We start from the raw sequence: 27,906 nt of genomic DNA on the forward strand, positions 1-27,906 counted from the left end.
TGGGTTTGATATGAGTTGGATTCTCTCTAAAAAAATAAAAAAAATAATGCCCTCGAACATGACTGGCTGGAATTTTTTTATTATTTAGTATAAACTCTATTGTTTAGATTTCATACTTTAGTGTAGGCATCGGTATATCGCATTCAAAGAAAAAGCTCACACACTGTCATATAGCTTTTAAATCTGTAATATCTTTAAACCTATAAGTCAAAGACCTTCTTCAGGCATTCTATCAATTTCTTTGAAGATTGTTCCTGTTGCATGAGAAGTAGGCTATATCAATGTACAGTCTTGGATTTACTTGAGAAGTTTCTCCATTGATTTCTCCAAATTTATTTATATATATTTTTATAATCTTATTGTATATTTGGGCTTCTGCATCGTATCATGAAATTTGTGTACAGGTGTTCCTAATAAAGTTCTCAGTGAGTGTATATATAAATGTTGTATAAAGCAGGCCGATACTTATACAATTATATACAACAGTTAGTTCTGGTCCTCGAATCTGATTGGACGATAGACGTTCCATGAGCATTGATGGTCTGACACATCAGCACTTCGATGCTTCACTATGTGTGTATCGCTCTGCTTGTGTTCAAGCCATTCTAAACTAAAGTGTAAGAGCAGTGCATATGTGTTAAGAGCTACTGTTTGTCTTTTTTTTTTTTACATTACATATGTTAGCCAGCAGGTAGTGGCAAAAGATCATTTCTGTGTGTAATATGAGCCAGTTAGGTGACATGAAATGAATCTGTGTCAGCTAGTGTTTACATAAAACAGCTCTTCTAGATCACTTATATTTCACTTATATTAATATTATTAAATTACTAAAGCTAGGAATATAGCTTTAAACTAACAACTTCAGCATTATGGCTCATCACAACTGAGAGACACAACAGACTGATTAATTACACAATGGGTGCTATTTAAAATTGTGCGATCAGCGAGCTGAATTCACTTACTGTTCCACTCACCACTGTAGACCATATGCTGTTGGTTCTATGGCGCATATCAGCGGCTTTCTCCTTCTCTGCGTGGCAGTGCAGCTTTGCCCCTGGGTGCTTCGACAGCGCTTCTAAAAGAGAGTTGTGGCAGGGCGGAGGGCGGGTCCGGGTCGTGATTATACACACCCGGTCCCTTATCAGGCTAATCAAGCCTCCGAGAGGGATAAAGGTCGACTGCGGAGGATTGTGCGGGAGAGAGAGACAGTTTACGGACATGTCCGTCGTGTGTGTTTGTCTTTTGTTTGAGTTTGAAATTAAAAAATTATTTATATTGAAAAGCCGGATCTCGCCTCCTCCTTTCCATTGAACAGCTTTACAAGAGTATTTTCTGTAAAAGAGATTATTTTCTCTAAAAGAGCAAATATACAGCTGGCGTTGAATGTCCTTTTCACGTCTTTAGATGCGTCCACCCCTGTGTAGTTCCTGGATGCGGTCGATTTCTCTCCACTCCTGACGGTCACAGATGCAGCCTTGTGTGTCTGGGCAGTGATCACACCAAGCGTTTGTGGATGGTTAATGTTCTCACTGCAAGAACATTACGCAACGTTGAGTTCGCGACAGTCCTTCTTAAGGAGAAAAGACACTCCAGCCACCCCCTGCATCGCTCACTCTTCTCATGGGATTGAGGATGACCCAGCTGGCGATGGAGGTGTTTTGGGGATGGTAGTGGGCTTGGTTTATCCAGATAGATTTCTGAGTCTTATGTATTAGAATAATATGGTTTAGGACAGAAAGAGATCATCACCTTGTGGGATTGAGCTAATTTGCATCTACCCCTGTCTGTCCTTCTAAAACCAGTCTTTCATATTATCCTGCCCCACGGCACGCTCGTTGACTCCCATCCAAGCTCGAGGTGAGAGCAGCTCGCCTCAGGGCCAGTCTGCTTACTTCCTCGAGCCCCGAGCTGGATGATGAGTTTGCCACTGCATTGGAGAGCGTTCCGGCATCTGACGTGGAAGACTCGACTGGACTGCCGCCTTCGGGTCAGCGCGCCCAGTCTGAGGCTGACGTCCAGATGGCCGACATGCTTGTCGTCAGTGTGGGGTTGGATTGGAACCCTCTGTCCTCCCCACAGCCTTCACGGCTGGTGCATGACCTCCCCCAAAGCCACAAAGGTCACAGCGTGGACACTCGGGCAGGCGATGGCCACCCTCATGGTCCAGGAGCGTCATCTGTGGCTGAACCTGGTTGAGATGCGGGATGTGGACAAAGCACGCTTCCTCAACGCTGCCGTCTCCCAATTCTGTCTATTCGGCGACACCGTGGAGGACTTCGACCAGCAGTTCTCAGTGGTGAAGAAACAGACGGAGGCCATTTCCAACATCATGCCCCGCCGTGAGCTGTGCTCTGTCTTCTCGATGAGGGAATCCTCCTGCGGCTTCCAAACGACAGGCAGCTCCGCACCAACCTGGGCCCAGCTCTCAGTCCCAGCGCTGAGATCCCGCAGGAAGCATACACCCCCGTCTCTCGAACATCCTCAAGGACCCGGAAGGCTCCCAAGAGACAGATGACCAGGGAATGAGACGTTTGCTCTGGAACTGGTAAGCAGACCACTCTGTCCCCTGGTGGAGAACCAGGAGGATAATCCTTATTTAAAGTTATTTCCGTTGCCATACCCACATTCTCCTTAATATAACAATTTCCTCTTTCCCTCAGTCACCTGGCCCTCAAATGCCGTTCTCACTGCAACCCGGTGCCATACACCAGTATTCCCAGTAGCCCGGATGTGGACTTCTCGCCTCCGGATCCACAAATGCTGGTCCCCGGCCGGCCGGTTCTGACGAGTCCAGAGGACGCCTACATGGGACTTCCTCAGTCACTAACCTGCCCCTTTGCCAGGTGTGCGGAGCAAGGTAAGTGCTTTGAGTCTTCTCTCAGCACCAAAGTCTCGGGACGTGCTTTTGCCTCCGATGCCACACTACCTGCTCCGCTCCGCTGCAAAGCCTCTCCAGGTACATAAAAAAAACAATTATCCCCTTAGTGCCCCATGCACAGAGCTTAGACGTGTGGCTCTCACTTCTCAAACCATTGCGCTGGTTGGCCAGGACCATCCGACTCGGCTACGCGTTTCAGTTCGCCAGGCCCCCGCCCCTTTTTGGCACCGTTCATTTTACCTCGGAGCACAGCAAAGACACCAACACCCTACATGCAGAGATCGCAACCCTTTTACTCAAAGCCGCGATAGAGCCTGTCCCTCCAGCCGAGATGAATAAGGGTTTCTACAGCCCTTACTGCAACGTACCCAAGAAAGGAACCTTACGACAAATCTTGGACTTGCGAGTTTTCAACCTGGCCTTGCACAAACTCCTGTTCAAAATGCTCAAGCAAAGACACATTCTAACTTGCGTCCGGCATCAAGATTGGTTTGCAGCAGTAGACCTGAAGGAAGCGTACTTCCACGTCTCCATCTTGCCTCGACACCGACCCTTCCAACGATTCACATTCGACGGCCAGGCATATCAGTATAAGGTCCTACCCTTCAGCATGTCCCTGTCCCATCGCATCTTCACGAAGGTCGCAGAGGCAGCCCATGCCCCACTAAGGGAAGTGGGCATCCGCATATTCAATTACCTCGATGACTGGCTCATCCTAGCCCACTCTCAAGAATTACTGTGCGCCCAGAGGGACCAGGTACTCAGGCACCTCAGCAGTCTAGGGCTTTAGGTCAACTGGGAAAAGAGCAAACTCACCCCGGTTCAGAGCATCTCTTTTCTCGGCATGGAGTTAGACTCAGTCTCAATGACAGCGCCTCACCAACGAGTGCGCTCAGTCAGTGCTAAAATGCCTCACCTTATTCAAGCCAGTAACAGCGGTTCCAACAATTCCAGAGGCTCCTGGGTCATATGGCATCCTGCGAGGCGGTCACACCACAGGGGTTGATGCATATGAGACTGCTTCAGCACTGGCTCCAGACTCAAGTCCCGAGATGGGCATGGCACCATGGCACGCACCGTGTGCTCATCACCACTGCCAGCCGGCAGACTTTCAACCCCTGGACAGACCTCTGTTTTCTGCGGACAGGAGTCCCCATACAACAGGTGTCCCAACGCGTTCTGGTCACCACAGATGCCTCCAAACAGGGTTGGGGTGCCATGTGCACTGGTCACGGAGCCACAGCTCCTTGGAGGGGCCCCGGCTGGGTTGGCACATCAACTGCCTAGAGTGGATGGCTGTAAAACTTGCCCCACTAATACGGGGCAAGCACATCTTGATTCGATCAGACAGCACTGCTACAATAGCGTACATAAATCGCCAAGGCGGCCTGTGCTCTCGTCATATGTCACAACTCACCCGCCATCTCCTCCTTTGGAGCCAACAACTTAAGTCGTTGCGTACCACTCACATCCCGGGCAACCTCAACACAGCAGTGGATGCGCTGTCATGACAAGGTATGCTCAATGGAGAGTGGAAACTCCACCCCCAGGCGGTCCAGCTGATTTGGGAGCAGTTCGGCAAAGCACAGATAGACCTGTTCGCTTCCCAAGAGACCTCCCATTGCCTGCTCTGGTACTCCCTAGCAGAGGCTCCCCTCAGGACAGACACCCTGGCACACAGCTGGTCCCAGGGTTTGCGTAAGTACGCATTTCCCCCAGTGAGCCAACTTGCATGGGTGCTGTGCAAGGTCAGAGGGGACGAGGAACAAGTCACTCTGGTGGCCCCGTACTGTCCCACATGGACTTGGTTCTAGGGTCTCACGCTCCTCGCAACAGCCCCTCCCTGGCGAATTCCCCTGAGGAAGGATGTTCTTTTTCAGGGATGGGGCACCCTCTGGCATCCGTGCCCAGACATCTGCACCTCCACGTCTGGCCCCTGGATGGGATTAGGAAGATCTAAGTGACCTACTGCTATCATAGCTATCGTAGACACGATCAACCAAGCCAGAGCTCCCTCTACCTGGCAAATTTAAACCCTAAAGTGGCGCTTGTTTGCGAATTGGTGTTCTTCCCGATCTGAAGACATGCAGAGATGTGCAGTCAGGTCAGTGCTCTCATTTCTGCAGGAGAGGCTGGAGGGGAGGCTGTCCCCCTCCACCTTGAAGGTTTATGTAGCCGCCATATCGCCTCATCACAACGCAGTGGACAGTAAGTCCCTAGGGAAGCACGGTAGTTGAACCCTCCCATGCCATGCCTGTTCCCCTCATGGGATCTCAACAGATAACTAGACATTTTCCCTCATTTATAAAATTTGACATGTTCATTGAACTGTTGTATATAAGCAATATCACACGAGCAAGAGTGCAATATGGCCCTACATAACCACTGCTGTGATTACCTACTGCACTCGGCCTGCAGCCGAATCACAGCAGTGCTGATGTAGGGCCATATCGTACTCTTGCTCGTGTGATATTGCTTAAATATGATATCATCATACTTGAAAGACCTAGTATTTAATGCCAACGAATCTTAATGAAACTAAATACCCATGATACTTTTAAAAATTATTGTGGTGGACAACTGTGTGTGTCCAGGATTTCACCTGAATTTACAAATCATAAAGAAGATAATGTGGTGTTATTACATGTTTAATTCATTAAAGTTATGGATTTATTCTGAAAATACATTTAATAGTACTGGAATAATAAATTTAAAAAAAAAACACGGCCAAAGACAAGAAAGTGTATTATTAGCTCATTTGACCCTGAGTGAGTAACAACATGTTTTCATTTGCCAAAATGTCAAGCTTCATAAAGACAACCAAATAAAGAAATGGGTATTGGTATTCTGTAATGCATACAGTAGAAAATACAATCACAATCATCATGTTTGCTGAGTAAATGAACTGCATACTTTAACAAGCTGACAAATAAGACAATGGGGTGTCAATTCATCCCAGTTTGTTGGTAAAGCAAATAAACTCTTGATGCCAACAGACACACTCACTCACTCTCATCCAAATCAATATTGATTCAGCAAAACAGAATAAACTGTTGCTTGTCTGAAGAATCATGGTATTTGCAAATAGAGAGTTGTGGACTGAAACCATGTCACCACTTAGAATGCCATTATCAGTAACATCTCATCGTAAAAGTTTTAAATCAACACTGTTAGGTCAATCAGGAGTTGTGAGAATAAGATCTATGTAATATATATTGATAAGATATAAATCAACACTGTAAAGGTGTATAATTCCTTTTTTTTTTTTTTGGAGTGAACTATACTTTTACATTATTCTCCTTCCACTGATTATCAACTGACTAGGACAGACAAACCTAATTCAGTTAAAAATAAAATAAATACATAAACTTAACATATAACCTACAACTTCAAAGCGTCTTGGTGGACTCAATCCACTTTCAGTATCTTCATACATAGACTTGCAAAACCGATCCGGGTGAATTGAGATGACAGAATGGCTTTCACATTGGCCATAATGGTACATAGATGTATTCATTTCAGCAAACAGAGCTGCAATCATTTTGAATGCTTATTTAAAGAAAATTAAGCTATGGCAAAAAAGGCTCCTGTGGAGAAAATGGATCACTGTCACTGTCTCTCACTGATGAGTGCAGGGAGTTGATTGTGCAGAATATTCTGGCTTTTAGTGGAGTGTCTCACTTTCACTATTCACCAGTAATGTGCTGTTTGCTTCAACTGTGGCCTATAGATTGTGAAATATCTTGTATAGTCATGGCTTAGATATAAAACCACAAAAGATGGCTGCACAGAGTGATAGTGTTGCTAAATATCAGCTATAAATGACAGTTATTGGCTTACTAGAGTAGTGATGTTAATGTCTTAATTTCCATGAGCATGCTTTTCTCTGACACTTTTGTCTATGTAAAAACCTCATTTATGGCATGAAGACGTGGTATGATGCAACAGATGGACAGCTGTAGTTAGAGTAAGGCCACGTCCACACTAATACATTTTTGTTTGCAAACGCATCTTTTTCTCTATGTTTTGGTCTTCCGTCCACCCAGATATGTCGTTTTTGTTTTCAAAAAAGCTCTCTCAAGTGGATACATTTTTAAAAATAAAAATATTATTTCAGTCCGTACATGGAACGACAATTTTTTTGCATGGGCAATAAGGGAATTTAAGCACTTTCACATGTTTCAGTGTGAATGAGTAACTTTTGGAAAATGCTTGAAAATGGCAGCGTGGACAGCGAGTGTTTCGAATACAAAAACACCATTTTCAAATGTATTAAGATTAATGTGGAAATGAATACAAAATGTATTTTAATCAATTTCACACTACAGATATTTAAATGGTTTAAATTTATTTCATTCTTTGTTTAGATTATCTTGCCCTGCCACATTACTCTATGACACATTAATACACAAAATGGCATTTGAAATGTAGCAACAATAAATTATGAAGAAAGTATGGTGAAAAAGTTTCCAACATGATTTTAAAGTAACATTCAACAAAAAGTTTAAACAGCTGAATAAAAATCAACCTATTGTAATAGTTAAAAATCAACCTATGGTAATAGTGCTCGTTGAGGAAGAACCCTTAAATGATTTGTCATTGCATTGTATTGCGTTTGGATTGCATCTTCTCTGCTATACTATTTATTTATTTTTTATTCTGTTATTTATTCAGTTTTCTGTATAGTTAGATGGAGTTTAACTGGACTACACAATGCTCGAATGTGTAAAATGATGCTCCCCGTTACTTGATGCACAACAACACATTTACAGATGTTGCATCAAGATTGTGGTGTAAATAAATTGAAAAGCACTCATCAGAAACTCTATGTGTCTTGCTTATCGATGCCTATGGGCCACTACATTAACAGCATTTAGAATTAGCACTAAGTACTGTAGAATTAACGTGGGAACTAATTGATGAATTAGTTATAACAATGTGCAAGATCTTGGTCAGTTTGAAAATAGTAGATATTTTTCTTGGCTATATCAAATGGAACAGTCACAAAGCAAACATGTATGGAAATGGATTGTGATAGCATTGAGGCTCTGTCACTTAACACTGCTTTGGATGAGTTAAGCAAATCTTCACATGTATGCTTTTGTGATTGCAGTTAACACAATGTGGCAACAGTCATTGTCCTCCAGCAGAGCTTGTTTGATGCTATGTGCTCTAAAATTTTGATAACTGGGGGCCTGGGTAGCTCAGCAAGTAAAGACACTGACTACCACACCTGGAGTCACAAGTTCGAAACCAGGGCGTGCTAAGTGACTCCAGTCAGGCTTCCTAAGCAACCAATTGGCACGGTTGCTAAGGAGGGTAGAGTCACATGGGTTAACCTCCTTGTGGTTGCTACATTGTGGTTTTTGCTCTCAGTGGGGTGCGTGGTTAGTTGTGCGTGGATGCAGCAGAGAATAGCGTGAAGCCTCCACACACACTAGGTCTTTGCGGTAACGTGCTCAACATACCATGTGATAAGATGCGTGGATTGACGGTCTCAGATGCGAAGGCAAATGAGATTCATCCTCTGCCACCCGAATTGCGGCGATTCACTATGCCACCATGAGGGCTTAAGAGTGCATTGGGAATTTTGCATTCCAAATTGGGGAGAAAAGGGGTGAAAATCCCAAAAAATAAAAGTTTGATAATAATTATCAGCAAGGTTTTTAACAGAACGCTTTCACACTTTTGCAAATTATCTTGTTGCCCAATGTCAGATACAGAAACAGACACAGACACAAATGTAGCACAAACACCCACACTGACAGTTGCATACATTGTTGTTCCCTATCAAAAAGCTACACTTTGATGCTGCGCTGATTTAGCGCTTTGGGAATGCCTTTAGGAGTGACCAGCTGTGAATATGTGTGCAACACGTCAATGAAATTGACTAGAATTTATAGCCTCCACCAGAGACATCATCAGGATGCAGGTGCTTCGTCAGGTCTTTTGTCTTCAGACCATTCTGTGTGTGTTGTGCTTCTCAACCCTGTAAAAACTTTCTACTTTCCTCTGTTGCAAGTTAGAATTTGTTAGGCAGTGCACAGAAAACCTTTCTCTTTCAAAAATTACTGATAAACAAAGCAAGCGGTGAGTGTTCCTGTGTTTAAGCTCTATGGATGAAACGGACACACACCAGTTATGTTTTGTGTGTTTGGGGGAAGAGCATGCTGCTCTCGCGTTGGGGCAGGGTGGGTGCGAGCATTGCGATCTGTTTTCAGTCAAAATGCTTCGCACTCGTCACGCTTACTTCAGAGTCAGCGCCCACTCTTCCATCGTGGGGCTCTCCTATGGATCTGGCTGAGGAGCGAGAGATGGGTCCGTCCCTATCACTCGCTCTCTCCCCAGATCCAGCCGGTCCTTCTCTTGATCCTGAAGCGCGCTCCCCCTCGAAGAGACTGGAGACCGGTTTGTAGCCCTCAGCAGCCCCCAAAGCAAGACCTCAGGACCGTCATCTCTAAGAAGGGAAAGCCCTGATGGTTTTGCACCCAGCCTTGTGGGGGGTAGCCCCCCCTCGGGACGGGACATGTGAAACATCCACCTGTACCTTCCCGATACCCCACGAAACCTCTCCATTCCCGCCGCTTCTGGTGTTTCGGGAGTTAGCGGTTTCCAGCGTAATGTTGGGTGTTATGTTGCTTCCTGCCGTAGTAAAGGACACGGAACAATCGACATCCCCTCAACAGGAAGTGTCAAAGTTGATACCCATCTCAGAGAACCTAGCAGCGTGGAAGCTACTGCCGGGTGTCTTTATGTGGTTCCTAAGAACAGTAGAAAAAGGCTACAGAATTAAATTTGTTTGCCGTCCTCCGCATTTCAACGGCGTGGTTCCCACTACCATGAAACCGGAACAAGCGTGTCTACTGTGGAACGAACAGCAAAATCTCTTGGTCAAAGGGGCCATAGAACATGTTCCCCTTCCAGAGAAAGTCAGGTTACTACAGCAGATATTTTCTGGTTCTGAAGAATGATGGGGGGTTGCGTCCGATTTTAGACCTTCGAGGCTTGAATCGCTCAGTCAGGGCACTCATGTTCAAGATGCTAACTGTCAAGACAGTCGTGTCTCAAATGATGGATGCATCACTGGTTCCTTTGCGACTCCGGGGCATATTCTGAATTATATAGATGACTGGCTGATACTAGCACAGTCACAAGAACTGGCATTACAGCACAGGGATATCGTCTTAGCTCATTTGGTTTCTCTGGGCCTGAGACTCAACGTCAAAAAGAGCGTTCTCTCTCCCACTCAGGAAACTACCTATCTGGGGGTCATATGGAATTCGATCATGATGCGGGCACAATTGTCTCCCGCTAGAATCGAGACCATTCAGAACACCCTGAGCAACGTCAGGCTAGGCCGAGGTTGCACTGTTCGTCAGTATCAATGAATACTAGTTCTCATGGCATCTGCGTCCTCTGTGATTCCTTTGGGCCTTTTGCACATGAGACCGTTTCAGTTGTGGCTCAAATCCAGATTTCATCCAAGGGCCAGTCCCCTAAGGCAGATAAGGGTTACATGCCGCGAGCTTCGTACCCTTTCTATGTGCTTCAGACCCCGGTTCCTCCCTTTGGGTCCCACTCTAGGTGCGTCTTGCCGTCGCAAGTTGCTAGTGATAGCCGCCTCCCTAACAGGTTGGAGAGTGGTCTTAAGTGGTCATCCAGCCTAAGGGGAATGGGAGGGTCATCAACTGTCTCGAGTTGATGGCTGTATTTCTGGCTTTGAAATATTTCCTCCAGCATTTGAGAGGCTGCCATGTCCTGGTGCAGGTGGACAACACAGCAGTAGTCTCTTACATAAGCATCAAGGAGGTCTACGTTCACACCAGCTGAACAGACTGGCATGGCAGATTCTCCTTTGGACCCAGGGCAAGCTCCTGTCAATCAGAGCAGTTTATATCCCTGGATGCCTGAATGTGGGAGCAGATTTACTGTCCAGACAGAATATACTGACGAGGGGAGTGGAAACTCCTCCCAGAGGTAGTCAAAAAAATGTGGTTGAGATTTTACATAGAAGTGGACCTCTTCGCCTCTCAACAGACAGCGCAATGTCCCCTCTACTTCTCTCTGAATCACCCAGCCCCCCTTGGTCTGGATGTGATGGCACATACATGGCCCAGAATGCGCCTGAATGCGTTTCCTCCAGTTTCTCTGCTGCCGGGAGTCTTGGCCAGAATACTGCCAACAAGGGTCTTGCCTCTTACTGATAGCGCCACGCTGGCCGAACAGGATATGGTTCTCGGAGATAACCTTAGGTGAAAGCCCAGTGTCCCTCAGTTGGTACCTTCAATGGCCAAACATGAAGGTTCCCCAACTCGGGCCGGGGGTGACCATTCTATGTGCTAGGGCTCCCTTTACTAGAAGAAGTTATGCCAACAAATGGGGTGTCTTTGAAAGATGGTACAGGGCACATAATGCAGATCCAGTTAATTGCCAGATTGCTTCAGTTCTGGACTTTCTGCAGGAAAAATTATCAGCAGGCACATGCCCCATCACTCTCAGGGTTTATGTGGCAGCTCTATCTGCTTGCCATGCCTTGATTGACGGGTTGCCATTGGGGAAACATCCTCTGCTCGCTCGCTTCATTCGTGGAGCCATGCGACTGAGATCTCCTGCTAGGACCAGGATCCCTTCATGGGACTTAGCGATATTCCTTGAGGGTCTGGTTGAGACCCCCTTTGAACCTCTAGAGTCAGCGTCTGATAAACTTCTGACTCTCAAGATGGTTTTTCTTATGGCAATTACTTCTCTAAAAAGAATTGGGGATCTGCAGGCTCTGTCCGTCTTGCCATCCTGCTTAGATTTTGCCCCAGGAATGGCTAAATTAATATTGCACCCTCATCCTGACTACCTGCCTAAGGTTCCTTTCTCAGCCGTACATCCGGTCACTCTTTAAGCCTTCTGTTCCCCGCCGTTTACAACGCCGGATCAGGAAAGTCTTCACTTCAGTCTGTGCTTTTCAGGCTTATGTCCACCACACTAGCCAGTGGAGTAAGTCAGGGCAACTATTCGTTTGTCATGGGGGCAGTAAAAAAGGGGCGGCCACCACCAAGCAAACAATGTCACATTGGGTGAGGAATGCTATTGCCCTGGCCTACAAAGCATGCAGTCAAGCTTTGCCAGTAGTTATCAGGGCTCACTCTACCAGAGGGGTCACCTCATCTAAAGCTTTGGCTAGAGGTGTCCCTCTGAAACGTGTTTGTGATGCGGCAAGCTGGTCCTCTCCACACACATTCATAAGATTTTATAGTTTGGATGTTCATGCCACTGCGGGCTCTTATGTCCTTGAGTCAATATCACAAGCTCATGTCTGAGACCTCTCGTGCTCTTGTGAGCACAACTACACAACCGTAAGGAGTCCAGACATCTGCAGTGCGGCGGCGTGGGTATTCTCGTTCCCAAAGCGCTAAATCAGCGCAGCATCAAAGTGTAGCTTTTTGATAGGGAACGTCTCGGGTTACTTATCTGTAACCCCTGTTCCCTGATAAAAGATTGGCGCTTCACTGACTACCTGAGGATGCCCCAGGACTGCTCTTCTTATAAAATACCTGACGATGCACATGTGGCGCATCAATTTATAGCCCCTGTATCGGCACATCCTGATGATGTCACCGGTGGAGGCTATAAATTCTAGTCAATTTCATTGACGTGTTGCACACATATTCACAGCTGGTCACTCCTAAAGACATACCCAAAGCACTAAATCAGCATAGCATCTCATTCCGCTTTTATCAGAGAACAGGGGTTACAGTTAAGTAACCTTGAACAAAATCCCCACTCACACACACAAGTGAAAATTGCACGCCCCCTCTTGCTGCTATCTGTGAGGCTTGGAAGGTTTTCATTCAAACTTACAACCCAAGGAGGGTAATGTTAAAACAAAACAAAACAAAAAATATGCCAGGAAATGTATTATAAAGACTTTTTAATCATTTTGTATTACCTTAATTTTCACCAAATTGATAATACTTAAATAATACTAAATTTTAATACTTTTTATGACCTGCGGATACCCTATAAGTGTGAGCTGTACTAAACTGATCAGGTTAGCCGAGCATGCATGTGAGTGCGTGAGCTTTCTTCTCTTCAAAAAAAAAACAACAACAACTTGGTAAACAATAGTGCAACATTATGCTCAAAGAAGTGTGTGATGCAGCCACTCAGTGTCTATTTGTGAGGCTGCGTGTGCTGTTTAGGGCCAAGTCTGCAAGCAAACCTTTTCAGTGGTGAACTTTATTAAAATCCCAATAGATATTTGCATCATTCGCACACGGAGGAGACACACAATCAAAACCAAGCGAGAGAGAAAAATGTTTGTTCTTTGTGTTATTTGTAAAATGCTGAAGTCCCTCACACCTATATGCGAATGTTACTCTGGAAATAATCATTTATCATTGTCATGCAGCCTGTTTTTTTCAGATGTGTGCTGAATGGGGTGCCAAACAAACCATTGACGAGACCCACATCATGACCCATGAGTGTGTAAACACGTTGAAAATGTTTTGAGAATAAAACAACTTTGTTCATTTTGCGGCCAACATTAAAATTAGCTTTTACAATCTACAATTTCCGAATATTTTATTTTACTATTAAAACAAGAATCCTTATGTAGAGTGTTCAATTTAATACTAAATTACCACTGCATTGAAGTATGGTAAAATAAATTATTAATAATTATACTCAGCCTTTATTCAGTTTTACTAACACATGACTGAAAGCCACTAGCCACGACACTTCAAGCAATCGCAGAATGGTTCCATCAGTCGGTATACACTTCAGAAATCTGTGCATTATTCATTGAGTGCATGAGTGCACTAATACTTCTGGGCTTAAAAGATACAAGTATGCAGAACTTTTTATCTTCTCTCTTCCAGGAACTACTTAACGGCTGATGTAGCCCCTGTACCAAAACAATCATACACACCTGCTCAATTGAATATGTAAGACTAATACTGTAAATTGGCAAACAGAATTCCTTGAATCCCAGCAAACACACACAAATCCCTGCATTTTGTGAATGCACAAAATGTTGCATCAAAACTTATATACGTGTATGATTTTGCAAATCAGTATGTTTTAATCTGCAGGCGCAGCATTTTGCTGTCATTTTCAGAGACAGATCATGTGAAAAAACAAAAACAAAAAAAACAAAGCAATAAATCTTTTGTACATTAAAAAAAATAAATTCTTTACATTATTTTAGTAGCATTTAACCATGATTTAATCTATTAAAAAATGTGTAATTACGATACAGCTCCATTTTATACAGAGCAACCCCACTATTTTCAGAAGCACCCTCAGTGATTTTGATCTGGAAAGAGGCCTGGCCATTTCATAGAGGTGGAGGTAGCTGGGCCCCCCTTACTAGAGCTGTGATAACAAAAAAATTAAATTATATGTTGCTTTCAGGCTGTGTTTGTCAACACAGCTGAAAACTGTCCAATACTAACATACATTAACTACACGTTATTTTAAAAAGTTCAAGGCAAACTTGTATGAGTTTTATGTAAATTCCACTGATACTATTTTAGAGAGTTGACTAAACAATAAATCATTCCTTACTGTAACCCGCACAAGAAGAGACAGTCACAATGTAAGTCAAACTGCGTTTTATTGCAGGCAGGCAAAAGTACAATCAAGGGGCAAATCCAGTGAAGAGTAGTCAAGGGGAGCGAGAGGTCGAAGCCGGGGAATCGGAGAGAGTAAAGGGGGCAAATCCGGGAGAGTAGTAGAGGGGAGCGAGGGTCAAAGCCGGGGTAAACAGGATCAGCGAGATGGGACTAGAGGGAGCAAAAGACAGGGGAACAAGGGGAGCTGGCAAGCTAAGGGGTAAACGAGAGGAGTTTCAGAACTAGACGAGACTAGCGGGGGCAAAGACACGGGAAACTAAATACAATAACCAACAACCGTGAGACGAAAGGGTAGTGATATATATAGGGGCGAGTGCAGGTGTAAACCATGACAGGTGATGAGACGAGTGCAGGTGAAACTAATGTGCAGGAGTGCAGATGACGCGAGTGCAGGTGGTCATAATGTTCTGGGGGATTGGAAGCGCGTGAGAAACTTCGAGGAAGGGAGATTGCCTACTGAGCATGTGAGCCGAGTAGGAGCAAAGTGGGCGTGAGGGCTCGAGCGAGCAAAAAGAGCGTGCGAGCTCGAGGGGGCAGAACGAGCGTGGGAGCTCGAGGGGGCGGAACGAGCGTGGAAGCTCGAGGGGGCGGAGCGAGGGAGCGGGGTTCGTGACACTTACCTGTCAAACAAAAAAAGCAACATCGGCATCACTACTCAGGTTTTTCTCTGTCATCAAATCTTTCCACATTGTGTATTCCACACCGATGTTTACTCTATGTTTCAGACCTTTTTCGCTTATTTGGCAGTACAGCTACTGAATCTCCCATTGTCTCCGCTTCTAAAGCACGATAATAAGTATGTTCCGTTGTGTTCGTTTCACTCGTTTCATCACACAACAAAATTGCTCAAAATATAGACAAGTCCATCTACATAGGCGGCAGCCAATAAGCGCAAGGATTTTATTCTTTGACAATTAGTGAAACACCACAGGTCATGTGATTTCCAAATGGCGAAACACATTGAAGGGGGTGACCTACACCATTTATAATAAAAACACTTTTTATAGAAAAACTATTATGAGTACAGTCTTCATCTCATGTGAGTGTACACCATTCAGATCACTTCACAAAGACACAATTAATCCGTTAATGTGTAAAATATTTTAAATTCGCCCCAAATTTTTGAATGCACCTTTAAATTGGGATAGGATAAAATATTTTAACATTTTAACTAGGGCTGTCAATCGATTAAAATTTGTAATCAAATTAGTTACATGGTGTCCTGATTAATTAATCGCAATTAATCGCATTTACAAATGCGGATTTGCTGATAGGGGATTTGCTGAGAAAGCCCCTCATATAACAATAATTCAATATATAATGATGAAATAATTATACACAGTTATCTTTAAATATTTACAAATTATATATATATATATATATATATATATATATATATATATATATATATATATATATATATATATATACAAAATATTCAGATAATCAAAATGCATTAGATTCTTGTGGCAGAAGAGTTAATCATTGATAAGACAATACAAAAAGCGGCTTTAGAAGACAATGTATTGTTTACTACCATATTATTGAGCATAAGCCAATCTTTGGCATACAATTTACAGCAATCCATTTTGCAACTGAATTTGTCAATCAGTTGCAGATTTATTATGAGGGCTTGTTTAAGGACCCATCAATTTACACCTGCATCAGACATGCTTGTGTAGCTTCTCGAGTCAAGTTAAATATGCTTTAATACTTAGAACACATCTTGAGATCCCTCAGTTCAGATTTGTGCTCCATCAAGTGTTTTGAATGCAAGAACGTAATGCATGTTTGTGTTGTGCTGTCTGCTGAAAGGTTGTTTTGTTCACTGTATAACCTGCGTGTTGCCATACAGCTTAAGTTTCACTTACTGCCCTCAGGAGTAAACAGGTGGTACTACAATCTTGCGTTTCTCAGGAATCTTCCTTATTACGGTCCAGGGGCATTGCGATTAATTGCTTAACATTTTTTTACGTGTTATTTTTAATAAAATTAATCGCACAGAATTAACGCATTAAATCGACAGCCCTAATTTTATCACAAAAATGACACATTTTACCTCTAAATCAAAAACATTTATAATTTGCATGAATATGTACTAGAATGAATACATATCTATGTAATATTCTAGAGAAATTAACACAAAGGACAAAGAATTATATAAAAAAAAAGCACTTATATTGTTGAAAAACAGATGAAACGGACCCGAACCGAAAGTTCACTTATATTATCAGCATTGTTTACCATTTTTGTCTGCTGACACGATTCACTTTTAAATACACACACACAACACCTTTCAAAGAACTGGGCCAAAGTGTGCCCTGAGAACAAATTGAGGGCAGCTGTTCTGACACAGAGCCTCCTAATCCCTAATCATCAGAGCAAAACTCCCAGGATCACTTTCCCCAGGCTCATATTAGTCTTATTATTAGATCCTTCCAATCCAAAGTGAGCACTGCCTTGGTAATCGCGGAGGCTGATGTACCGCTTCATTGAGGCGTTCAAGTTATGATGCCTGAATCCCACAAGCCAAGTCAAGTGCAGCTGCCTAGAGCGCTCTGCTAAAATGACAATATGTGGAGTTTTTTATGAATAAATGAGTCTTGCTCTTCACAAAGTAATGTGATTACAAACTTTAGGGTTAGGAACCATTTTGGGGGAAACATGTTAGAAGTAACGATCGTTACAGATTACTTTTTTCAAGTAATTTAATTTTAGGCAATAAATATCTGAATTACATTTTAAATAAGTAACATATTGCTTTTGTACACTTCCCTTTTCCCTGTATTGTGATAAATCAGTGTGCAAACTTCAGGAAGGAGAAGTAGTGCATGATGGCCATTATAGGTCTAGAGAGTGTGAGGATTTATGCTGCCTTCAAATGGACCTGGGAAGCTCGTACTACAGAGTGGGCTTTGGTTACAATGACATGTCACGCATTCAAGTGGGAAATAAAATTAGGAAAAAATAAATACACAATGAATGATGGCAAAAGCTCTTTTTCTGTTGTACCAGTGAATAAACATAAATAAATAGACTTGCATCAGTTATACACAACATATATGATTTATAAATGTATGGTATCTAACACATTATTAATAAATATGCTTAAAACAAACCGCAAAAGGTTAGTCAATAGTTGGCTGTAATATATAACAAATTAATATTCTAAAAATAACAGAAGTTTAAATATTTTTGCAAAAATCATTAGTTTCCATCATCTTTCCTGTCGACACGCCCCTTCCAACATCTCATCTCGGCAACTCGTGTATCATCTAGAATTCTGAGTTTCCCACTTGAAGGTACGGCTATGCTTGATCGTTCATGTGCTCGGAACTCGTAATTATGATATTTCCGACTCCACTTGAAGGGCACATGATTACCAGAGATACACAATAAAGTTGTAGTATGTGTGCACATGATGGGTATTTTAGTTCTAGAGAGTATCGGCCATGCTTATCAGCGATGGACCAAGCACAACAAGAACTCTTTTACCCCACCGTGAAATTTGTTTAAAAAACTGCAAAATATTGTACTCTTAATTTGCAGCGGTTGATTTGTTGTGCAACAGAGGTTACACGAGCAGCCGTCATAAACTTTGCCATTGTCGTGACAATCATAGCAAGAGTTAAGAAATGTGTCCTCATAAGGCAACATTTGGTAAAAAATTTAACATTTGGGTAACTGAAACTTTGATTTCCGAGACTGATGTATGTATGCTGCTTTTAAAATTGTGTAAACACAAATTTTCATGGTATAATATATCAAAGGAATATGCCGGGAGATGTTTTCCTCTGGCTAAAGCATGATTATACAGTTACATACAATGTGGAATGATCGTTGACTCTTTGTGCATCCAAATAGCTTTTTTTTAAAGCTGCCTGTAACCACTGCTCTAGGATCAGTTAGCATCCAAACTGCTCCGTATTAAAGTATTTAACATTTAAATGAAATGTGATTGATTCATGTGTAAATACACGCATTAAAAAATCAGTAAATGCAATTAGGCAGAAGGATTATAAGACTAGTCTTCTACAAGCCAAGACATTATATACAGAGTGAAATACTCACTAAGTTCACTGGCTTACTGTATGCAGCCAAACGACTCCGTGTTAGAGCTCTCCATAACTAGGAGAATGGGATGATAAAAGCTGATTCTGGATCAGCGGCTGTGAGCAACATTCTACATGGTTTGTATATGAAGACAAAATGTCTTAATTTTTTAAAACAGTCTATATTTTTGTTTTATAATAAACAAGTAATGTGATTTGTGAAACAGACCGTTTTATGACATTTTGGAAGCATTAACAAGTATTCCATTCAAGTTGTATCAACATACATGCTTGAAGTAGGCTGTACATAGAATGCAACGTGGATCAACTTAAAACAAGCTTGCACTGAGGTGACTGAAGTGAAAAATATTAATTTATTCATCAGACTTATACCTTGAACATGTTAGGATGGCATTCCCCACTGAATTTTATCCTGACTTCTGAAATACATCTCAAGTTGACTCTGGCATTGTCGATGGGCACCACATATGACCACATATGATGCATTTTCATATGTTGAAATTTGTTGCATTAGGTAAGACCGTGGTTATTCTTTATTATATGCAATATTCTAACAAGTTATTTTTTTAAAGTAACTTTACACAACACTGGTTAGGAATATTGGAAATTAATACTAGTGGCTGATCCATATAAGCTTTTTTCAATGGCTGATGACTGATGCTTGTGCGATATCTACTCGTGCAGAATTGTGCCAAAAACTCCACAGATTTCTGCAGAATTGGGACACCCATCATTCACAAATTTCCACACATCCCCGCCCCTTGCGTGTTTGTATATTAAATTTTTTTATTTCATTATTAAATATTTAACATATTTTGCCATGTTTCAATTCATTTAGCAGATTTTCCAAAAATTCAGTGCAAACAATGCTGTCACGTTCCTGTGTTTGTCTGCCCCATGTTTTCCGTGTCACCCTTCACCGATCCCATTCCATGTCACGTTTTCCCTGTTGAGTCTCACTGTCCGTGTGTAAAACTACACTTCCCACAATTCCCAAATCTTCTCACTGCCATTATTGTGTCATTGTTTGCACCTGTTTGTTATTTGTGACCCTCCTGTGTCTGTGTATATAAACCCTGTGTGTTTTCCACTCCTTGTCTATCGTTGTAAGTTGAATGTTGCTGTTTTGTTTTCAGGCTCTTGTACGCGCTGTCTTCGTTCGAGGTTTCCCCCAACCTGTTTAGCCCCTTTATGTTTTCCCTCATTTAGTTTATTTTTTCCCATCGTGGACTTTTCGTTAAAGCTGCATTTGGATCCGCATCTCTCGTCTGCCTCCTCCTTCCCACACAATCCGTTACAAATGCCATATTCTGCATATTCCGTCTAGGCCTGCAGGTATCTAGGGCAGGCGTTTTCAAACTGGGGTCCGGGGACCCCCAGAGGGCCGCAAAGAGATACTATGGGGTCAGTGGAAAATCTCAGAGAATACAACTTTAACATTTACATCATTAGACATTTTATTTGCCAATATTAGTGTTTCATTGTGCTTTCTAAAGACTATAAACACATTTCAATTAAATTGATTTGTGTATTTTTTTTAATAGTGGGGTGAATCCAAATATAAAAAAAATAGTTTTTTCACAGATTGTATTTTAATAATTTGCTTTGACTGTAGTACAATGAAAAATAATTAGATAATTATTTAATTTAGCAAACAACATATTGTCTTTTTATATCTCTCACAATTTTTGTCACACAATATAAAGGTGTCTTTATACATGAAAATACACTCACTGAGCACTTAATTAGGAACACAATGCTCCTAATAAAGTGCCAGATGTGGTCTTTTTTTGTAGGCCATCCACCTCAAGGTTCGACGTGTTGTGCATTCAGAGATGCTATTCTGCTCACTACAATTGAGTTTAGCCATTCTTAGTTGACCGTTGATTCTCCGTAGCCATGCATTTTTTCTTTTGCCCTACATGGTCTGCTTTTGTAGCCCATCCGCCTCAAGGTTTGATGTATTGTGCATTTAGAGATGCTGTTCTGCTCACTACAATTGAGTCTAGCAATTCTCTGTTGACCTCTCTCATCAACAAGGCATTTAACTCTGCAGAACTGCCACTCACTGGATGTTTTTTTTGTTTTTAGCACCATTCTGAGTAAACTCTAAAGACTGTTGTGCATGAAAATCCCAGGAGATCAGCAATTACAGAAATATTCAAACCAGCCTTTGTGGCATCAACAATCATGTCATGGTCAAATTCACTGAGATCACATCTTTTCCCCATTCTGATGGTTGATATGAACATTTACTGAAGTTCCTGACCCGTATTTTCTTGCTACATGATTGGCTGATTAGATAATCGGATGCATACGTTTGTGTAAAGGTTATCCTAATAAAGTGGTCGGTGAGTGTATAATACAATTTAATTATAGAAAATAAGACATGCATAAAATTGCAGAATTTAAATGAACTCTTATTTTACACAGTAGTTTCTCAATATTCACAATAAATATTTGAAAATAGACAAGGCACTAGATTTTGGAACGGACACAGGGTGAAAGGTCTCTCCTGTCCGTTACAATTATCAGTCAATAAATTTCAAAATGGCCAAATATTGTATTATTGATCAGTCTGGCCGATATATCAGTTTATCACAAACAACTAGAAAATTTTTACTTTTGAACCCTGTTTTGATAACTTTTTTACACTGTAAAGTACTTAAAACTATTAAGTTCGTCAAAGACAGAAAGAGTGCAACAGCTTTCATTACACATGCCCCAAGTTGGCCGCTACTATATCAAGGTTATCACCGAAAATCACTGTTAATGGACACTTTTGTTAATCACAATTATCGGCCGATGCTGATAATTTCGAAATGGCCAAATAACGATCAATTAATCAGTCTGGCCGATATATATCGGTTTATTACAAATTATTTTGATGGAATTACAAAGAATAGCTCACATTTCTCCAGGGTGAAAGAACACATCTACTACTAGTCCATCTTCATTCCAATGCTGCCCATTTTATAGCAGGGTGTCATTCATTCATGTTAAAAAAAAAAATCTGCCATTTCTATTAGACTGCTTTTACTGGTCTGGATTGCTTTTGCTACACAAAGCCTTCAAATAGACAAGTATTTGCCACCCACCAGCTTCTCTCAAACGGTTCCATTTGTACTGACAATGAAAATGTCTCCAACCTTAATTGAGGGTTTTCTAAAGGCAGAGAAAATGTTCATGCTTCTGGGTTCCCATATACACCTTTACACATCACATAAAGTGGGGGCATATGGAAATTTCAAGAGCAAACTGGCTCCTAATACACATATTTAGCTTGCTGGAGGTGGCGGTGGGGTGGTGGAGCAGCCATAGGGAGTGAGCAAGATCGAAACAGAGAGCCAGTGCAATCGCTGAAGCCATTAATGAAACGTATAACTGGCAGTCTAAAAGCTCTGAATGCTATTGATTGGAATGTAGAATATATATAATGCCTTTTGAACCAGAGAAAGGCTGTAATCCAGGACTGAGTGAGCCTCGTCAAAGCCCTTATAATGTTTTGCAAGACCAGATTCTGTCCAAATGTATTTTCGCTTTTAAGATTCGATATATTGTACACTTTGGAAAACTAAATGATAGTTGCACAAGCTGTGTTCTTTCTCTAAAAGCTGAATTGTCTGCTCTGTTAATAATGCATTTCATTGTTAAATCAGAAACTAGACGTTCAATTGGGTGATTTTCACATCATTCTCACTTAATGGACCATCTGACTTTAATTAAACTGAGAGCTTAATGCTAGCTACACTAACCCATAAAGAATGCAAGGTGCTTTGCTGATTCTGTCTGTATGTATGTCTGTCTTGGCTTAATCTCAATCACTGGAAGTTCACTCTGCAAATCTAGCTCTTCATACAGGATTTAGTTCATAGCAGATGTGTCAAGTGACCTAGGTTTTTGAGGCTAAAGACCCCAATAGTTTTTCTAACCCCAAAGCAAGTCGCTTTTTTCCTTATGGGGTGTTTTTAATAGTAGTTTTTGAGTCACACTCACCATGTTAAATTAGGGTAAAATTATCTGTATCTTTGGATATAACAGGATGTGGGCGGGGCTTAATCCAGATCTGCGTCAAAACTAAATCAAAAGCCTATTATAAATTTCACTACTCAAAACAGTTCGTTCTTGTTCTTTGCAGGTGACTACAGTTTGCTTTGTTTAAGAAAGAAATCACTTTACCCCTCCCTCTTCTTATAGTTTACACTTTTGACATATTGGCTTCAAAGACTGATCATTGTGTTTACATTTTAGAAATGTTTATTTAAAATATTGCTCTATCTCTGTGCTTTTTGTTGGATAATCATAATATCCACAAATAGAAGTTTAGAGACAAAAATGTATTTGGACAATTTCAGGTTGTTAAACATTTGTGGAAAATGGCAATAGTCAATGTAATGAACCACACCTTGTGTTACTCTGCTAAGACATCTGTGTGTACTTGAGGGGAAGTGAATTCATACATTCACAAAAAAATCACCTTGACACAAGTTGGTTAAAAGTCATTGCAAATATGTCCCAGAAAAGTGAAGTTAGATCTGAGAAAAGCTCTAGCATGATTTGTCTGCAGATGCCAATTGTTTTGATATTTTGATACTTGTGCCTGTCCTGAGCAGAATATATATATATATATATATTTTTTTTTTACAAATATTTTTTTCTATTACTCAGTAAAATAGTTTTTTTGTTTGAAGTAATTTTTTGTGCCTTTCTGAATAAGGTATTCTGCTTCGGGCACATTCCTGTATCAAATGCAAGTAAAAATGGGCTTTGATAAATAAATAAAACAGAATTTATTTTCGATTAGCCTGTTACTTTATAAGGAAATGAAGCAGTACATGACTGAATTGTAAGAACGATAGTCTGACCCTCACTTTTATGTAAATTATATGCAATTTAAATCAAACTGACACAAACTTGTCTACAAAAGAAAATATTTGTCGGCAATCACAGATCTTCAGCTTTTACCTCAGTGAAAAATTTGTCATCAAAAGTTATTCTAGGATGCCTATATATAGTTGCCTATATAGTCTGATGAGTCAAAACATTATAACTACCTGCCTAATATGCTGTTGGTCCTCCGCATGGTGCCAAAACAGCACTGACCCACTGAGGCATGGACTCTACAAGACCCCTGAAGGTGTCCTGTTGTATCAGGCACACAAGACATTAGCAGAAGATTCTTCTAGTCCTGTAAGTTGTGAGGTAGAGCCGCCGTGGGTTGGACTTTTTGGTCCAGCATATCCCACAGATGCATAATCGGATTGCAATCTGGTGAATTTGGAGGATAAGACAACACCTTGAAATCTTCATCATGTTCCACAAACCAATCCCTAACAAAATGTGTGCAGTGCAGGGTGCATTATCCTGCTGAAAGAGATCACTGCCATCAGGGAATCCCATTGCCATGAAGGGGTGTACCTAATCTGTAACAATGTTTGGGTAGGTGGCATGTGTCAAATTGATGTCCACATGAATGGCCGGACCCAGGGTTTCCCAGCAGAACATTGCCCAGATCATCACACTCCCTCCACCAGCTTGCCGTCTTCCCAAAGTGCATCCTGGTACTATCACTTCCCCAGGTTAAAGGTGCACATGTGCATGGCCGTCCATGTGATGTAAAAGAAGACCAGGTGACCTTCTTTTACTGCTCCAATGTCCAGTTCCAATGCTCGCTTGCCCATTGTAGGTGCTTACAACAGTGGACAGGGCTCATCATTGGCACTCTGACCGGTCTGTGGCTACACAACCCCATACGCAGTAGGGTGCGATACACTGTGTGTTGTGACACATTTCTCGCATAAGCATCATTAAAAAAATTCTGTGTCTTGTGCCACAGTAGACCTTCTGTCAGTTTGGGCCAGATGGGATGTCCTTCGTTGCCCTCACACATCAATGAGCCTTGGGCGCCCAACATCATGTCACTAGTTTTTGGTTTGTCCCTCCTCAGACCACTGTCGGTAGGTACTCACCACTGCTGACTGGGAGCACCCCACAAGCCATGCCATTTCAGAGATGTTCTGACCCAGTCGTCAGGCCACAACAATTTGGCCCTTGTCAAAGTCACTCAGGTCTTTACTTCTGCTCATTTCTCCTGCATTCAACACCCTGACTATGAGAAAAGATTGCTCGCTTACCATCTAATCTACTCAGACCTTGACATGTGGCCATTTTAGGAGACAATCAACGTTATTCGCTTCACCTGTGAGTGGTTAAAATGTTTGGACTCATCAATGTGTAGTTTGTTTTTGTTTAGTTTTTATCTCTAAACCTGTATGTGGAGACACATATGTAGAATATTCTTCACATTAAGCCAGCAAAATGAAAATATGAGGTACACAATTTGATGTATCTTCATGTCTTTATGGCAGGTGTAGCTTCACAAAGTTACATGTCAGACATGAAATATTTGTTGCCAGTTAATTTTCTCAATTCACTCACCATTGGCATGTGTAGCACAATGTTCAAAGCTTTACACTGTAAAGCAGTGGTGTAGCCACGGGTGTGCCAGGCTGTGCAAATACCACCCATAACATATGTACACCCAGACTTTTAAAAGATTTCCTCACTTGATGATAATGTATAGGGGAGTAAAAATGCATCAATATTATGTTGAAACGTCAAAGCATTGATAACATAATTTAATAATCAATTACAATGACTACAATAAGACCCAATGTGTTACAGAGGCCATCCCAGATTGCACTCTCGAAACAAGGAAAACAAGCATGCACTTTAAATGAATAAAATGTATACTACCGAGTTTGGATTTCTCCCTCATTATTCATAACTGCATGAGTCCACATAAGTAAAATAAGGTAATTGTTGTTATTTTCTTCCCCAGTTACAATATATTATGCATATTGTGGAATATTTGGAGAATACACTTGGAAAGGAAGCATTATGTTAGCATAAATCCTTTATTCATAATGGCTAAATCATGAATCTAACAAAAGTATTGTTTTTCTGTTTTATTATAAATGAAACCTCCATAAATATAAAGAATGTTCAGAAAAGATTTAGAATATTCTTACAGTTGTGGATTCTTCTGTTCAACATAATGCATTACACTTTTATTTCTTATCCACAATTAAAGGATTAGTTCAACCAAAACTGATAATTCTCCCATGATTTACTCAACTTTAAGCCATCCCAGATGTGTTCATTGTTCCTTCTTCAGCAGAACTGAAATTAAGACTTTTATAAGCACATTTCAGCTCTGTATGTCTGTTCAACAAACGTGAATGATACCATGATGCTGCTGGCTGTTTGACGGTACAAAAGTCATGTATAGGCAGCATAAAAGTAATCCACATGACTCCAGTCGATCAACGAATATCTTCTAAAGCAAATCGATGGGTTTATGGAAAAAATAAATAGATAATTCCAATTTTATTAACTTTTAAAAAATGCTTTCCTGCTACCAGTAGACCCATCACGGAGCTGTCGCATGACGTAAGCGCAATGGCATGTTAGCGCAATGGTGTGTTTACGCGAGAAGTCAGATGCACGCACTTTGTATATACAACAGAAGAACGAATGTCACGTGAGAGTTAGGTCATTTCAAACAGAAATACAGTGATGGGAGAAAGCAATGATTTAAAGTGAAAAACGTTTTAATTACCGATTTGTTTCTTATACAAACCTATCGATTTGCTTCAGAAGACATTCTTTGATCGTGTGGATTACCTTTATACTACCTAAACATATTTATTTTGGACCGTCAAACAGCCAGAAGCCTGACACACATTCAATCTCATTGTATGGACATATGGAGTGGAAATGTGTTTTACCCCGAAAAGTTCTGCTGAAGAAGGAAAGACATAAACATCTGGGATGGCTTAAAGGTGAGTAAATCATGAGAGAATTATAATTTTTGGGTCTTTCGTCTTTGAACCAGTGAATTAAACAAAAACTTGCTGTATTTTTGTCAATTTTCCTGTATAGTGTACATTTATTTTGCACCATTTATATTTGTCTTCAGGAGATTATGAAAATGTATTATGAATCATTCAAAACAATTATAATAATTCTTTAAATGTGTCACACCCATTTTTCCAAGAGTCATGTTTCTGGCTACACCACTGCTGTTAAGAGTAAAATCTTGATCAGTTTTACACTGTTATTAAGTTAGTCAAAGACAGAAAGAGGCCACTACTATATCAAGGTTATTAACGAAAATCCATTGCATTCAATAGAGAAAATTCTTCATCTCCTCATAGCAGGAACAAATCTTTATATTTAAATTGTTTGACAGTAAGTCCATTCTTTTTCACTGGGGCTAGCATTTTTTTCTCTTAATTTCCTAGCTGCACTGTTGCGGTGTACAAAAATAAAAACTAACACTAAAAAACAGTGCTGTCTGATCTGATAACTGTCTGTGTCTGTATACCCCTCGCTTTTATCCACTTCCTCCTGCCTGTGTTCTAAATGACCTGCTGGACTACTCATCCCTTTCATTTTCCTTTACAGAACTTCCTTCTCTTATGTTTTATTGATCCCACATGCAGTGATCCATTATATGTATGTGTGTGATGTGTTTGTTCATATGTTCTTCCAGCTGAACAGAAGTGTAGATAAGGTTTCTCAGACTGTAGGGTCAGGTATCAAACTAACTGACAGATATATATTGCAGTTGATTTGCACCAGAGCCAGAGATGATGTGTCACAAGAGTTAAACTGTGAGACAAATGACTTCCTGTAAGTGTGAATATACAAGACTGGCTATAGGGGTTCTATGGGGAACTGTTCAAATATTGAAAAAATCACAAGTTCACATATATCATTTCTGTACGCTAAACCCTGTATTTTAAAAAACTAAGGGGCCATTCAGACAAGACATGCTCTTGCACTAAAAAAAGCTAGGTGCAGCGTAGTGCATAAACTGAATGGAGGTGCCTTGAGACATGATTTTAAAAGTTGACATGAAATTTGAACCTGACACAGCATCTTACAAATATGTGATGCTCCTGAAAAACAAAAGAAAAATAGCACAGACTTGAGACAAAATTGCGATCAGTGCGATCGGCCCTTAGCTGTATTTAGACAACAATAAAGCTTTAGCATTGTGAACTACTTACCTTCCGTTTGGCTTGGAGTTGGCCCTGGTAGTTGTCCGATGAGTCACCAGGTATCTCTCCACCCCACAGTGTCGATCCAACAACAGTGTAGGTAATACCCATCACCACAAGGGGCAGAATGTATACCAGCACTGCCACAATGATATGATACCTGTACCAAGCGAGAAAACTTAAAGCATAGTTCCTATGCCAGGACTCATCAAGGAAGCATCACGTAAGATTTTATGATTGTTCTTAGTCAAATGATACAA

General features: G+C 41.2%; 1 protein-coding gene across 1 annotated transcript in view; it reads right to left on the minus strand.

Moving 5' to 3' along the window:
• Positions 1-27,906, minus strand: part of LOC127644120 (neuromedin-K receptor-like) — a 64,539-nt gene that overhangs the window by 14,187 nt on the left and 22,446 nt on the right. Inside the window, exon 3 of the mRNA XM_052127145.1 lies at positions 27,656-27,806. Within this exon, the coding sequence (XP_051983105.1) occupies positions 27,656-27,806 (151 nt within the window). The remainder of the gene's footprint in view (positions 1-27,655; positions 27,807-27,906) is intronic.

Source organism: Xyrauchen texanus, chromosome 5, assembly GCF_025860055.1.
Source record: "Xyrauchen texanus isolate HMW12.3.18 chromosome 5, RBS_HiC_50CHRs, whole genome shotgun sequence".
Lineage (NCBI taxonomy): Eukaryota > Metazoa > Chordata > Actinopteri > Cypriniformes > Catostomidae > Xyrauchen > Xyrauchen texanus.